The 14,705-nt window shown below is 41.9% G+C and overlaps 1 protein-coding gene across 2 annotated transcripts; it reads left to right on the top strand.

Moving 5' to 3' along the window:
- The first annotated feature begins 1,551 nt into the window (after positions 1 to 1,551).
- On the top strand, positions 1,552 to 13,458 carry ccdc13 (coiled-coil domain containing 13). Of its 2 annotated transcripts, none has more exons than XM_046358000.1 (16): positions 1,552 to 1,691; positions 3,047 to 3,267; positions 3,615 to 3,763; positions 3,963 to 4,105; positions 4,379 to 4,465; positions 4,691 to 4,804; positions 4,890 to 4,994; positions 5,149 to 5,319; positions 5,468 to 5,644; positions 10,176 to 10,379; positions 10,614 to 10,711; positions 10,911 to 10,973; positions 11,098 to 11,244; positions 11,729 to 11,883; positions 12,014 to 12,107; positions 12,519 to 13,458. In XM_046358000.1, exons 2-16 carry the CDS (start codon positions 3,083 to 3,085, stop codon positions 12,691 to 12,693), a joined length of 2,067 nt encoding a protein of 688 aa, XP_046213956.1. In that variant the 5' UTR covers positions 1,552 to 1,691; positions 3,047 to 3,082; the 3' UTR covers positions 12,694 to 13,458. The 2 variants fall into 2 exon arrangements, with proteins under 2 accessions (XP_046213956.1, XP_046213955.1); XM_046357999.1 differs by having other exon boundaries at positions 10,173 to 10,379.
- The last annotated feature ends 1,247 nt before the right edge of the window (positions 13,459 to 14,705 follow it).

Raw genomic sequence — 14,705 nt, 5'->3', positions numbered from 1 at the left:
GTAGGCCACATAAGCTCACAGAACGGGAATGCTGAAGCACGTAGCGTGTAAAAATAGTCTGTCCTCGGTTTCAACACTCACTACCCAGTTCCAAACTGCCTCTGGAAGTCACATTAGCACAACAACTGCCAAGCGTCGGCTGGAGTGGTGTAAATCTCGCTGCCATTACGCTCTTGAGCAGTGGAAACGCGTTCTCTGGGGTGATGAATCACGCTTCACCATCTGGTAATCTGACCTTCAAATCTGGGTTAGGCGGATGCCAGGAGAAATCTACCTTCCCTAATGCATAGTGTCGACTGTAAAGTTTGGTGGAGGAGGAAAAATGGTCTGGGGCTGTTTTTCATGATTCGGGCTCGGCCCCTTTGTTCCAGTGAAGGGAAATCTTAACGCTACAGCATACAATAACATTCTAGACAATTCTGTGCTTCCAACGTTGTGGCAACAGTTTGGGGAAGGCCCATTCCTGTTTTAGCATGACAGTTCCCTGTGCACACAGTGAGGTCCATACAGAAATGGTTTGTCAAGATCGGTGTGGAAGAACTTGACTTGCCTGCACAGAACCCTGACCTCAACCCCATCGAACACTTTTGGGATGAATTGGAACGTCGACTGCGAGCCAGGTCTAATCACCCAACATCAGTGTCCGACCTCACTAATGCTCTTGTGGCTGAATGGAAGTCTCTGCTGCAATGTTTTAACATGTCGTGGAATGGAGGCTGTATTATCAGCAAAGGGGAGGGACCAACTCCATATTGATAACCATGATTTTGGAATGAGATGTTCGACGAGCAGGTGTCCACATACTTCTGGTCATGTAGTTTATGCCCTAAAACAGATATGGCCACTCATCAACTCCGATTGTATTTGCCACCGAATACAACAGACCTTACCATGAAATGCTTTCTTACAAGCCCTTAACCATCAATGCAGTTTAAAGAAAAATTAGAGTTAAGAAAAATATTTACTAAAGTAATAAAAAAAAAGAGCAACAATAAAATAACAATAATGAGGCAATATACAGGGGGCACCGGTACAGAGTTAATGTGCGGAGGTACAGGTTAGTCGAGGTAATTAAGTTAATATGTAGGTAGGGGTAAAGTGATAGGCCAAATCTCTACTGAAGTTGCTTATTACCAAGAAGACAGTGAGAGGCAGAGTTACAGTTTTGACTTAAATCTACTTGAAAATCTATGGCAAGACCTGCAAATGGTTGTCAAGCAATGATCAATAACTAATTTGACAGATCTTGAATAACTTTGAAAAGAATAATGGGCAAATGTTGCTCAATCCAAGTGTGGAAAGCTCTTAGAGACTTACCAAGATAGGTGCTTCTACAAAGTATTGACTCAATGGTGTGAATATGTATGTAAATTAGATGTTTCTGTATTTCATTTTCGATAAATGTGCAAATATTTCTAAAAACATGTTTTCACTTACTCATTATGGTGTACACTTGCATGTGCCACCGCTTGCAATCTCCCCACCTGTTGCGCGGTGCGTGCCTCCAAGGAGGGACCCGTTGCCATGGATACACTCGCGTTCGATCGGACGAGGAAGTGTACCAATACCAAAACAGCTCTACACACGTTTCGTGAACTGTGACATGTCAAGCTTATAACCACAGATATCTCAATTTTTCAGCAACCTGTGTATTGTTATGTTGTAGCTCGACGCAGAACGTTGTTACAAAGGTGAGTTGTAAATGAATAGTTTAATCTCCTGCCTGTTATAACAGCTAACGTTCGCTAGCTAAGTTAGCTAAACTAACGTTAGTTAGCTGACCTTAATAACGTCCTTAGCCAACGCCGGGCTATCTTAAAATATGATGCTCGTGAGGTTTAAAACCTCTGAGCCTAGGCCTAAGCATACTTTACACGAAGTGAATTGTTAATTACTAAAACATATTTTGTTTGGATGTAGGTCTAGTGTTTAGTAACCATAACCACCCCACCCCTCCTCTCTCTATACAACGGTTGTAGACCGAGGATATTTTAGGATATTCGGTGAATATTAGATTTTCTCTCATCAATAACTATTGAACAAAGCATGCCATGGCTATAACGATGGTATATTTTGAATCGTCTGGATGGAGAAATATCCACACCTTTATTATTATTTTTGTAATAATACGATTTCGGGATTTCAATCTTCAATAGCTCTTATACAAAGTGTGCCATGGCTATTAAATTGATATGTTCAGAATCAGGGAACGATGGACAAAATCAAAAGCTTTATTTAGGTAAATTTATTTATCTTCCTTTTTTTGTTTTTAGCTTTCAATCTTCAATAGTTCTTACACAAACGTGTATTTCTTTTTTTTTTTTTTGCAAAAAATTCTATTGTGTGTAAATTGATGAGGAAAACAGTTAATTTAATCAATTTCAGAATTAGGCTGTAACATAACACAATGTTGAAAAAGGGATGGGGTCTGAATACTTTCCGAATGCACTGTATACTTTTCTTAGTCATGGCACGCTTTGTGTAAGAGCTATTGAACATTAAAAAAAATACAAATGAAATTTCTAGAGAGAAAAAAGCAAGGGAGCTTTGTCGTCCTCCCCACATTCTGAATATATCATAGTCATGGCACGCTTTGTGTAAGAGCTATTCAAGATTGAAAGCTACAAATAATAATATAAAAATACATTTCAACCAAAACTGTGGTGTTTTCTCCATCTTCCCCTTATTCAGAATCTACCATCTTCATAGTCATAGCATGCTTGATTCAATAGCTATTGACGAGAGAAAACCGGAGATCCAATATTATTATTATTATTATTATTAAACACATTTTTACCTTGATCTGTTCTAGCTCCTGTTTGTGTTTCATGGAAATTAGCACGTCGCTGTAACTGTACACATTGGCATTTCAAATGCAGGTCTAGCTCAACTGTACATTCCTATGTAACTACCATGTAAATGCATGTCATTAAGAATGCATTACATAATTTAAATGGACCCCAAATTAACAGTGTTAGTTAGCTAGCTACCCTTTTCTTTGTTTTGTCAGCCAAATTAAGTGTTAACATTTATTTTCAATACCAAGGGACTGGAATTTCTGGGTTGGACATTTCTGTACAACATGGAAGAAGATGATGGACTAAAGGATAACCTTCGTCTACAGTTCCAGGCTCTGCAGGAGCAACAAGAGAAGCGTCTCCAGAGAAGACTAGAGAAACAGAAGAAGGAGCAGAAGGCCACTGAGATCCAGGACAATCTGGACCTGTCCCAGCTAGACATTCATCGCACGGATGATTGTAGTAAAAAGTGAGCTCTATGAAATATTATTAGATTATATTATTAAAGCTAGATAAAGTTTCCTCCCCCAATACAGCCTAACATTATGCTTACTGTAGGCATTGTAGCATTACGAATTCATTATATGTACCTATCTCATTATTACCCAAATGGATTAGTGTTTGGAGCAATTGTTTTGGACTAAGGCTTTCATTAGCTTTGAAATAGCAATTGTAGCACAATGCAAGTTGTGGGTCTTTTAGGGGAGAACTTTCATAAACCTAAATATGATTGTTGTTATTGTCGTTTGTAATTGGAGGGAATCTATCATCCTCCATATTAAAATGTTGTCTTTAATGGGTTTTTAATCCTCACAGGCTGTTACAGAATGAAAATGAACAGTTGCAGGACCAGGTGAGGGAGTTGAGGGATGAAAATGGCCGACTATTCAAACTAGTGAGCGAGAAAGACTTTGAGATTAAACATCTGAAGAAGAAGAGGGAGGAAGACAGGCTGGCTTTAGCAGGTATTGTACAGTATATGAAACAACTTGAATGAACAATTTATCTTTTGGGTTGATAAGCATTGGATTTGGCTACATTCAGAGTGAAATTATGATATATATATGTTTTATTCTCACTTTCAGAGCTCCATTTGACTTTAGGAATGTTGTCTAAAGTGGCATATGTCCTTTTTTGTGTGATTTTATGACTATCTTGTCCAAGGTACATCTGGCTTGGCGGGTGATGCGGCAGCTACCAAGATTGTTGAGCTTTCTAAGAGGAATCGAGAGTTTGCTTCAGAAATAGAACGAGAAAAAGTTAAAGCAAAACAAACTAGCAACAGAGTGAAAGAGCTTGAGAAAGAGGTAAATGGGATGTTTAAAGAACTTATCATTTAACATTGCTATAACGAAGAGTCAACAACTGTAACAAACCCGAATTCCATCTCATGTCCAGTCTGTCAATTGACAATGACATTTGGATGCAAAATCCCAAATTTATACATAAATGCCCGAGACTTTCCACTTCTTGACCCAATCGGCCATTTGTCAGCGGTATTGCTTTATAGACTGATGATGTAAGCTCTTGACTGGATGGGTAAGTAATTAAAATAATTGCAATTTTGTTAAATCCTCTAGCTCCAGAGTGCTTTGTTGCTTAGTCCTCCTGGGAAGAAGATGGATGTAAAGCCACAAGACATGAGGTCATCCCAGGACTTCCAGGAGGTAATTAGTCTTAATGACTAATCATCATTTTTAAGCCGTGAACAAATATGAGCCAATACTCAAGAGAACACTGCCACATAGAAATGCTTATGTTGTTGTAGCTGTGATTGCATTTTAGCAAAAACCTTTTGTACATGTTTATTCTAAGCAAACCCGGCTAATTGTATTTGTGTCAATATTGTGACTTTTCAATGACAGCTATGACTGTGTTCCTCTCACCAACAGAACAGTCCAGTGGTAAAATCTCTACAGGAAAAACTATCTGCTGCACAATTCAAGATGACAGAATATCGAAACCAGATTCAAGCTGTCAAGCAGGAATTGAAAATAGCTCAGAAGGTGTGTATACAGCCGTTTGTTAAAAGTTCAAACTTTTCAAAGCTTATGGCATACTATTCCAGGCATGTTTTTGTTCCTACTGTAGGTGTTATCCAGTGAGATAGGAGAGGAAGTCAGCATCCAGCAGCTACTGACCAGCCCAGGGAACTGGAGAGGTCGTTCCCAGCAGATACTGGCTCTCCAGATTAGGGTGAGCTGACTGCCTGCTGACATTGGAAGAACTTTCGAGGCACAGAATATTGATTACACAATAACCTCTTAAAACCTCTTAAAATACATACAAGGTGATTTGTAGACTGCAATGTAGCCATTTTAATGTTTCTCTGTTGTTTATTTGTCCCCAGGTTCGGGACCTGGAGCAGCAGCTGAGCCAATCAGCTCAGAGGAAGCAGCCGTCATTTGTCAGCGTTGAAGAGGATGTACTGTGGGGCGGGGCCTTGCAGAAGACACCCCCCCAGGACAGGAACCTCAGCTACATCCGCAATATGGAGAGGGAGAAGAGAGAAACTCTGGAGGTAGGAAGAGCCAGACTTGATTGACAATTGATTGACAGTTCAATCAAACCTGCATTGTGGTATTCACACAGTAGCTCTTTTGAGATTTTGAGGTTTAATTGAACTCCAGCCTTAGTTCTGCTTCTCTCCTCCTGGCATGTGTGGTTAGAGGATGACGGGGGACTATGATTCCATCATGAAGGACCACAAGGATGTGAAGAAGAAGCTGGAGGGCTCCAAGGCCAGAAACAAAAACCTGAGCACTGAGGTGAAATCACTGAAGGCCCAGATCTCCACCCTGCTGGACAAAGGAAAGCATGATGATGAGCTGGTGGATGCCTTACTGGTATGTTAGCAGACCTGGGTTCAAATAGTTTTCTTTGAACTGCTTTTAGTGTTTGATTCAGCCTGTCTCAAGTGCCAGATGGGCATGGTTTGCACTTTTGTGACGTTTCCATTCTAAAGATAAATTTCAAATACTAGTATGAACCCATGTACGTTATATTGGTATATCATATTAGAACTTTGAGTGCATCATGGGAAGAATTTCAACCTGAGTTAAGCGCTAAATGGAACATAATTGCCTTTTTATGCACTTTTGCTCTACGCATATTCTGATCTTGAACTTAAACATGATAATAGTATGCAATTCACCCGCTATTTGTTTGGTGTGGAGATCAAATAAATGAAGGTGTGGCGGAGGTGTGTCTACTGATACGCCGTATTCTGACCTTGACTTAATTCCCTCACACTGCCCTACCCTGTGCTCTGACCTCTTTCTCCCCTCTCTCTCCAGATGAAATCTCGCGTCTTGTGACGGCCGGCCGCCCAACAACCTGCCCGCTCGACCCTATCCCCTCCTCTCTTCTCCAGACCATTTCCGGAGACCTTCTCCCTTACCTCACCTCGCTCATCAACTTATCCCTGACCGCTGGCTACGTCCCTTCCGTCTTCAAGAGAGCGAGAGTTGCACCCCTTCTGAAAAAACCTACACTCGATCCCTCCGATGTTAACAACTACAGACCAGTATCCCTTCTTTCTTTTCTCTCCAAAACTCTTGAACGTGCCGTCCTTGGTCAGCTCTCCCGCTATCTCTTTCAGAATGACCTTCTTGATCCAAATCAGTCAGGTTTCAAGACTAGTCATTCAACTGAGACTGCTCTTCTCTGTATCACGGAGGCGCTCCGCACCGCTAAAGCTAACTCTCTCTCCTCTGCGCTCATCCTTCTAGACCTATCGGCTGCCTTCGATACTGTGAACCATCAGATCCTCCTCTCCACTCTCTCCGAGTTGGGCATCTCTGGCGCGGCCCACGCTTGGATTGCGTCCTACCTGACAGGTCGCTCCTACCAGGTGGCGTGGCGAGAATCTGTCTCCTCACCACGCGCTCTCACCACTGGTGTCCCCCAGGGCTCTGTTCTAGGCCCTCTCCTATTCTCGCTATACACCAAGTCACTTGGCTCTGTCATAACCTCACATGGTCTCTCCTATCATTGCTATGCAGACGACACACAATTAATCTTCTCCTTTCCCCCTTCTGATGACCAGGTGGCGAATCGCATCTCTGCATGTCTGGCAGACATATCAGTGTGGATGACTGATCACCACCTCAAGCTGAACTTCGGCAAGACGGAGCTGCTCTTCCTCCCGGGGAAGGACTGCCCGTTCCATGATCTCGCCATCACGGTTGACAACTCCATTGTGTCCTCCTCCCAGAGCGCTAAGAACCTTGGCGTGATCCTGGACAACACCCTGTCGTTCTCAACTAACATCAAGGCGGTGGCCCGTTCCTGTAGGTTCATGCTCTACAACATCCGCAGATTACGACCCTGCCTCACACAGGAAGCGGCGCAGGTCCTAATCCAGGCACTTGTCATCTCCCGTCTGGATTACTGCAACTCGCTGTTGGCTGGGCTCCCTGCCTGTGCCATTAAACCCCTTCAACTCATCCAGAACGCCGCAGCCCGTCTAGTGTTCAACCTTCCCAAGTTCTCTCACGTCACCCCGCTCCTCCGCTCTCTCCACTGGCTTCCAGTTGAAGCTCGCATCCGCTACAAGACCATGGTGCTTGCCTACGGAGCTGTGAGGGGAACGGCACCTCAGTACCTCCAGGCTCTGATCAGGCCCTACACCCAAATAAGGGCACTGCGTTCATCCACCTCTGGCCTGCTCGTCTCCCTACCACTGAGGAAGTACAGTTCCCGCTCAGCCCAGTCAAAACTGTTCGCTGCTCTGGCTCCCCAATGGTGGAACAAACTCCCTCACGACGCCAGGACAGCGGAGTCAATCACCACCTTCCGGAGACACCTGAAACCCCACCTCTTTAAGGAATACTTAGGATAGGATAAAGTAATCCTTCTCACCCCCCTCCCCCCTTAAAATATTTAGATGCACTATTGTAAAGTGGCTGTTCCACTGGATGTCATAAGGTGAATGCACCAATTTGTAAGTCGCTCTGGATAAGAGCGTCTGCTAAATGACTTAAATGTAAATGTAAATAAGTCCACCACCTTTACGCGCGATGAAACAATGAATAAGGTCGCGCAACCTGTCGGTTCCAAGTGGAACAACATCTACTTTCTTTTTTTTCTGATAGAAATAACACCATCCTCAATGCGTTGTAGTTTACAAATTGATAAAAGGTAGGTAAATGAGAAAGCCGTTTGGCTAAGGCGATTGTAAATGTAAGCAATATTTTGAGATATGTAGCCTATTTGAATAATTATGGAACACACACCATGCGTAGCAGTTTAAACCTGGACCCTGGCGCATGGTTCACAACTGTACCATTGTCATCACAGTTCTCCGATTAGTGAGGATTATTATGGTAGATTAAAAGGACTACTGTTCAACCCCTATTGTACACTTTTCTCACCTTCCAATATTTCATGGATTGAACAATTGAATACGGCAATTTCAGGGTGAATCAAACCACTGTTTTTTTTAATTCACCAACATATTTTGTGAGTAAAGGCTTGTGTCACGCCCTGACCTTAGTTATCTATGTTTTCAGTATTATTTTGATTAGGTCAGGGTGTGATGAGGGTGGGTATGTGTGTTTTTCACTTGTCTAGGGTTTTAGAATATCTATGGGGTTTTGGTATGTCTAGGTAAATGTAGGTCTATGGTGGCCTGAATTGGTTCCCAATCAGAGGCAGCTGTTTATCTTTGATTGGGGATCCAATTTAGGTTGCCATTTTGGTTTTGTGGGTTATTGTCTATGTGTAGTTGCATGTCAGCACTCGTGTTATAGCTTCACATTCATTTGTTATATTGTTAGTTTGTTTAGTGTTCTTCATTTAATAAGAAGAAAGTATTCACATCACGCTGCGCATTGCTCTCATCAATACGACGAATGTGACAGGCTCTCCAACCCTGTTCTTTAATTTTTTTTATTCATAAGTACTTTCCTAACCCTAAATAATATACATCATAATTTTGGTATTGTATTTTTACATCTAAAAAGGCGATATGTATTTTCATGGTTTTCTTTCATTGATCACTTATATTCTGAACCGTTCTCTCTTGATCTACTTCCCCAGAGTCAGGTGAACTCGTGGATACCATTTTTATGTCTCTGTGTGCAGTTGGAAGGGGGTTGCTAACTAGCGTTAGCACAATGACTAGAAGTCTATGGAATCTGACACTGGGGAAGTAGATATATTTGCCAGAATCCCAAAGGAGCCCATATTTTCAAGTTCTCATAACATTGTCTCAGATGGATTACATCTTCACTCATCGGATTGATCTATAATTGAACAAGTCCCTGCATACAAATACCTTGGTGTTTGGATTGACAATGACTTATTGTTTGAAAAACATACGAAGGACCTTGTTAGATATACTTTTTTTTACAGAAACAGACCTTGTCTCTCACTAGTCAGCAGGAAGCAGTCAACCTTTCTACCTGTTCTTGATTATGGTGATTCTATTTATCAAAGTGCAGTTGCCTTTTTCATAGCACCCTTCGTTTTATCACAGGAGCGTTTTATTACTCTTTACTGTATTCTTTACTAAAAGTTTGGCTGGACCTCTTTGAAGTCCCATAGATCACATCATGACTCTCTTTTTGTTTACAAAGCCCTTCTCCACAAGCTTCTCCACCTAACTAAGCCCTAAGCCCTTCACCTAACTTCACTATTAAGATTTATTCCACATGTTTGGAATGATCTCCAAAATACATTTCAAATAGATGCGTTAGTGTCCTAGGGCAGTCCAGAGGACATAGGATTTTTGTAATGAAGAATGTGCTTGTTTTAGTCGACTGTGTTTTATGTATATTGTGTAGATTTATGTTTATCTGTGCAATATGTGTTGTGCTGTTTTATATTGTATTTTATAATAATAATATAATATATGCCATTTAGCAGACGCTTTTATCCAAAGCGACTTACAGTCATGTGTGCATACATTCTACGTATAGGTGGTCCAGGGGAACGAACCCACTACCCTGGCGTTACAAGCGCCATGCTCTACCAACTGAGCTACACAGGACCACAGGACCATTTTTGATGTATTTTATGAAATATACAGGGCTCCCTTGTAAAAGAGACACTGGTCTCAATGGGCACTGCCTGATGATTAAATATAGGTAAATAAATAATGCTGTAGACCTACTGCATTTGCCAACATCAAATACATATACACATCACAGAATAATCAGTTTGATGCATCAGTTACTCACTTAGTTAGTAATATGCTGATGCTTCACTTCACTTATCAACACATACAGTAGTACACAAGTTTCTAGAGTGAAGTGTCCCTTGACATGTCCTCCCCTAATCCTGTGCCCCTAATCCTGTCTCCCTCTCCACCTGTCCCCTGCCCCCTCTCCCGCCCCTGTCCCCCTGTCTGTCCTGTCGTGAGCGCCATAGAAGCAGCAGAGCCAGCTGCAGGAGGTGCTAGGCAGGCTGAGCCAGCAGGACGCGCAGACCAAGGAGAGCCAGCAGAACCTAGGGCAGCAGCTGAGCAGCGAGGCCCAGAGACACACATCCCTCATCCAGCAGCTCAAACACATGGTCTTCGAGAGGGAGGCCAAAGTGAAAGAGCTGGAGGACGAGATACAGCAACTGTCCTTAAAGGTAAACTGACTGTGATTCTGCAAGGAGATAAAAAGACTTCTAGTAATTGATGTCAATGCTATTTACTGAGAGTTTTGGCTTCAGCGTTTTGGGCTAGTTCCATTTATTTCCAGTCGCTTCCAATATAGAAAAATGTAGCAATGATGCTTTATGGTAGCATTTTTTCAAATGCAACTGACCTATGGAATTCAGGACTGGAATTTAAACAGAATAGATTTTGTAAATGTGTTGCAGAGAGAGGAAGGCGGTCAATCAGGCCCCAAGACGACCACTGGCAGCTTCTGGCCTTTGACAGCAGGGGGAGACAGCAGTAAGAGGATTAGCTCAGCCCGGTATGTGTGCAAGTGGTAGTCATAAATATAAGATAATCTTGTGTCATAAATGTCAAATATTATAGTACATTCAGGGATATGACTCATCTACCTTGCTTACAAATTATTCAATTATCAGTTGATAGTGTCATTGATTGTGCAATGACTATAATGATGTATTATTTATCTAAATGTATGTTTTTTTTTCTCTCTCGTATAGTTCAGTATCTAAACTTGGACATAAACTAGTGGAGTCAGCAGCTGGGGTCAGTTTAGAGGTCAGGTAAGTCTTAGCCTCCATAACATCTGGTACAAATCATCCAATGTTTTTAACTGTTATTCGATGTACAATAAACCTGTTTGTGGTGGACTACACCTACTGATACAATTTACCACTACTATCTCAGAGATGCAGGAGCTCCTTCGGGTTGTCAGAACTGTTCAGAGGAGGTCAGGTACCTGAAGGCAGAGTGTACAGAGTTTCGGACCCTTTGTGAGGCTGCCTGTGTCGAGAGAGATAGGCTCCTAGAGCTTGTCAAGCTCCAGCAATCCAGGTATTACGTACAGCAACTACCAATGGATTTCATTTTTGCAACACAAATGTCCGGGTGTATTGTGTGCATTACATTAGTTTAGTTTCTTTTCCTGTCCTTTACTAAATCATATGGGTGGGTGTTTAGATTGCTAATATTGGGTGTGTGCCTTTTTGTAATTTTTTATTTATTACTGCTTTCTCTCAATCTCTCTGTTAACCTTTGTGTTTTTACATCTTTCCGGCATGGAAATGTAAGCCTCCTTACTTTGTAATGACCAGATTACAGTACCTGATGGGAATTGTCATGATGATCATGCAGTTTTTAAACATAATACCGCAATTATGACTACCCCGGTTGGCAGAAATAAAAGTACAGGCTTTGTTACTGGCTACACCTTTCAGATATATAAAAAGAACACAGCATTTTAAAATGGGCAGGTTTTTGTCTTGGTATGATTGGGATATAGTAGTAAGAGACTGGGCTGGTGTGTTTGATGTGACAGGGAGGAGGAAGGGAAGCAGAGGTGCCTAGGGGCAGAGCAAAAATTCCAAGGAGAACGCAGAAGGGCCGCAGCCCTAGAGCAGCAGCTAGAAAAAGCAAAGCTGGATCTGGGCAAAGGATTGACTCCCAGAAAAACTAGCAACAAGGGCACTGGAGGTAAGTCTCAGGGTAGGCACACTGATCTATAACAGTAACACAGTGACAAGACTGAGAATGGGATTTATATTGATCCATAACTGCTATCTCCGTCTTATTTTTATTGTTATTTTCTTTTCTACCATCCCAGGAGCCTCGTCTAGTGGGAGACAGAGGGAATCATCATCCCCTCGAAGCCCTCCTGACCTTTCCGGGGAGGCCCAAGTCATTGAACTAAGTACCCAGTGAGTCTGACTTAGTGGTTTTTTTTTTTGTCTTCTGTTCTGTCTCTCCTCGAACTCCTGGGGGGGTGACCCTGTCTGTTACAGATTGACAGTTTGTATCTCCAGACTGTATTAAATTATAATAAGATTGAACGTCTTCAGTGAGATTACACCCAAGAATAGAGAATATAACAAACTAGAAACTCACAAAAATACTGAGTATGACATACTAGAAATACTGTACACGTACTGTATCAGTCCAATTGGGAGTCTGACACATTGTACATGTATACATTGGAGTTTTACTTTCTATGAAGAATAAGAACAGCTCAAAAAACACAGAGGGTATTCATACATTACAAACTCCTTCTTGACTGAAGCATACTACCATGTTGACGTGTTGTTGTGTGTTTCTCTCCCTCTGTCCCCAAGGCTGGCGGTGCTGCAGGGGGAGAACGAGGCTCTGAGGGCTGAGCTGAGGAGCACTCTCCAGGCCAAGGCTGAGGACATGCAGCTCTGCAGTGACATGATGAACCAAGTCAAGCACGTCTTTCTGCAGGCGCTGCGACAACACAAGCAGGACAGAGACACAAACCAGGAGAATTAGTTAGCTAGCTGTATTAAAGGCCCTGGCTGCTTAACCTGCTGGACTTCAACCACGTCCCCCCAAAATTTTAAGTTCCTCTTGTCCAGTCATATCAACTCTGAGGAAGGACAAGAATGGAGCAGGCCTGTCTGCTTCAGCAATACAATGTAATTACTGGTTCCTGGTTTCCTGACTGCTTCCTGCTAAGTCTGTTGACCACGAAAAGACGACAACCTGCTTTTATTGCCCCCATGTAGTGTATATGAGTAAGCCAATCAAAGCCAACTTGGCACCTGCGGACCAAAAAGTTTATCAACTTTGACATGAAGATGTTACACAGTTGTTCCTATTGTTGATTGCATGACTGGTCAGTGCATATAGAATGTGTCTGCATTATGTGATGTGTATGTTTGGACTTGTCCATAGGTGTGTTTATTTTCTAAATATAAGATATAGAAGGCCGCAGTGTGTTTGTAAGATATAGTATAGAGGGCCACAGTGTGTTTGTAAGATATAGTATAGAGGGCCGCAGTGTGTTTGTAAGATATATTATAGAGGGCCGCAGTGTGTTTGTAAGATATATTATAGAGGGCCGCAGTGTGTTTGTAAGATATATTATAGAGGGCCGCAGTGTGTTTGTAAGATATATTATAGAGGGCCGCAGTGTGTTTGTAAGATATAGTATAGAGGGCCGCAGTGTGTTTGTAAGATATAGTATAGAGGGCTCCAGTGTGTTTGTAAGATATAGTACAGAGGGCCGCAGAGTGTTTGTAAGATATAGTACAGAGGGCCCAGTGTGTTTGTAAGATATAGTACAGAGGGCTCCAGTGTGTTTGTAAGATATAGTATAGAGGGCCGCAGTGTGTTTGTAAGATATAATATAGAGGACCGCAGTGTGTTTGTAAGATATAGTATAGAGGGCCGCAGTGTGTTTGTAAGATATAGTATAGAGGGCCCCAGTGTGTTTGTAAGATATAGTACAGAGGGCCGCAGAGTGTTTGTAAGATATAGTACAGAGGGCCCCAGTGTGTTTGTAAGATATAGTACAGAGGGCTCCAGTGTGTTTGTAAGATATAGTATAGAGGGCCCCAGTGTGTTTGTAAGACATGGTACAGAGGGCCGCAGTGTGTTTGCAACACACATCACAGTTAAGATGCTAATGTTTAGTTAGGGCTCTATTCAATCCATATCACTGAAGATCTGCTTCATAACACATTGACAATTAAAGGCAATGTTCCCTGCTGTCTCACGGTAAACACTGCATATCAAATCACATTTTATTTGTCACATACGCCAAATACAACAGGTGTGAAATGCTTACTTACAAGCCCTTCACCAACAATGCTGTTCAAGAAATAGATTTAAGAAAATATTTAGTAAATAAACTAAAGTAAAAAAATGAAATAAAATAAAAAAGTAACATAAGAAAATTACATAACAATAATGAGGCTATATACAGGGGTACCGATACCGGATCAATGTGCGGGGGTACAGGTTAGTCGAGGTCATTTGTAAATTGACTATGCATAGATAATAAACAGCAAGTAGGAGAAGTGTAAAACAAAGGGGGGGAGTCAATGTAAATTGTCCTGGTGGCCATTTAATTAATTGTTCAGTAGTCTTATGGCTTGGTGGTAGAAGCTGTTAAGGAGCTTTTTGATCCTAGACTTGGCGCTCCGGTACCGCTTGCCGTGCGGTAGTAGAGAGAACAGTCCATGACTTGGGTGACTGGAGTCTGACTTTTTTTTTTATGACGGCTCAATCTGAAATTACCTTTAAGTTTCAACATGGATCCTCCCAGATACTTGTATCCAGGCTACAGTATCACACATAAATATTTGACCGCCCCAAACCAAATAGTAAAGAAAGTAAAATTCCTCAATCGTTTAACATTATTCAAAGCTATCACGGCTAATCACTTCTGACTTAAAACCAGATGTGGGGGAATAGTGGTTGAAAACGAATGTAGACATTAAGTTACACAAACTCCCCGCTCTGCCAGTCTATACTGTCGGTTCCTTAGAGCATGTTCC

Source organism: Oncorhynchus gorbuscha, linkage group LG08, assembly GCF_021184085.1.
Source record: "Oncorhynchus gorbuscha isolate QuinsamMale2020 ecotype Even-year linkage group LG08, OgorEven_v1.0, whole genome shotgun sequence".
Classification (NCBI taxonomy): domain Eukaryota; kingdom Metazoa; phylum Chordata; class Actinopteri; order Salmoniformes; family Salmonidae; genus Oncorhynchus; species Oncorhynchus gorbuscha.
Note: the sequence above shows the minus strand (reverse complement) of the source record. Positions and strands in the feature narration are given on the sequence as shown.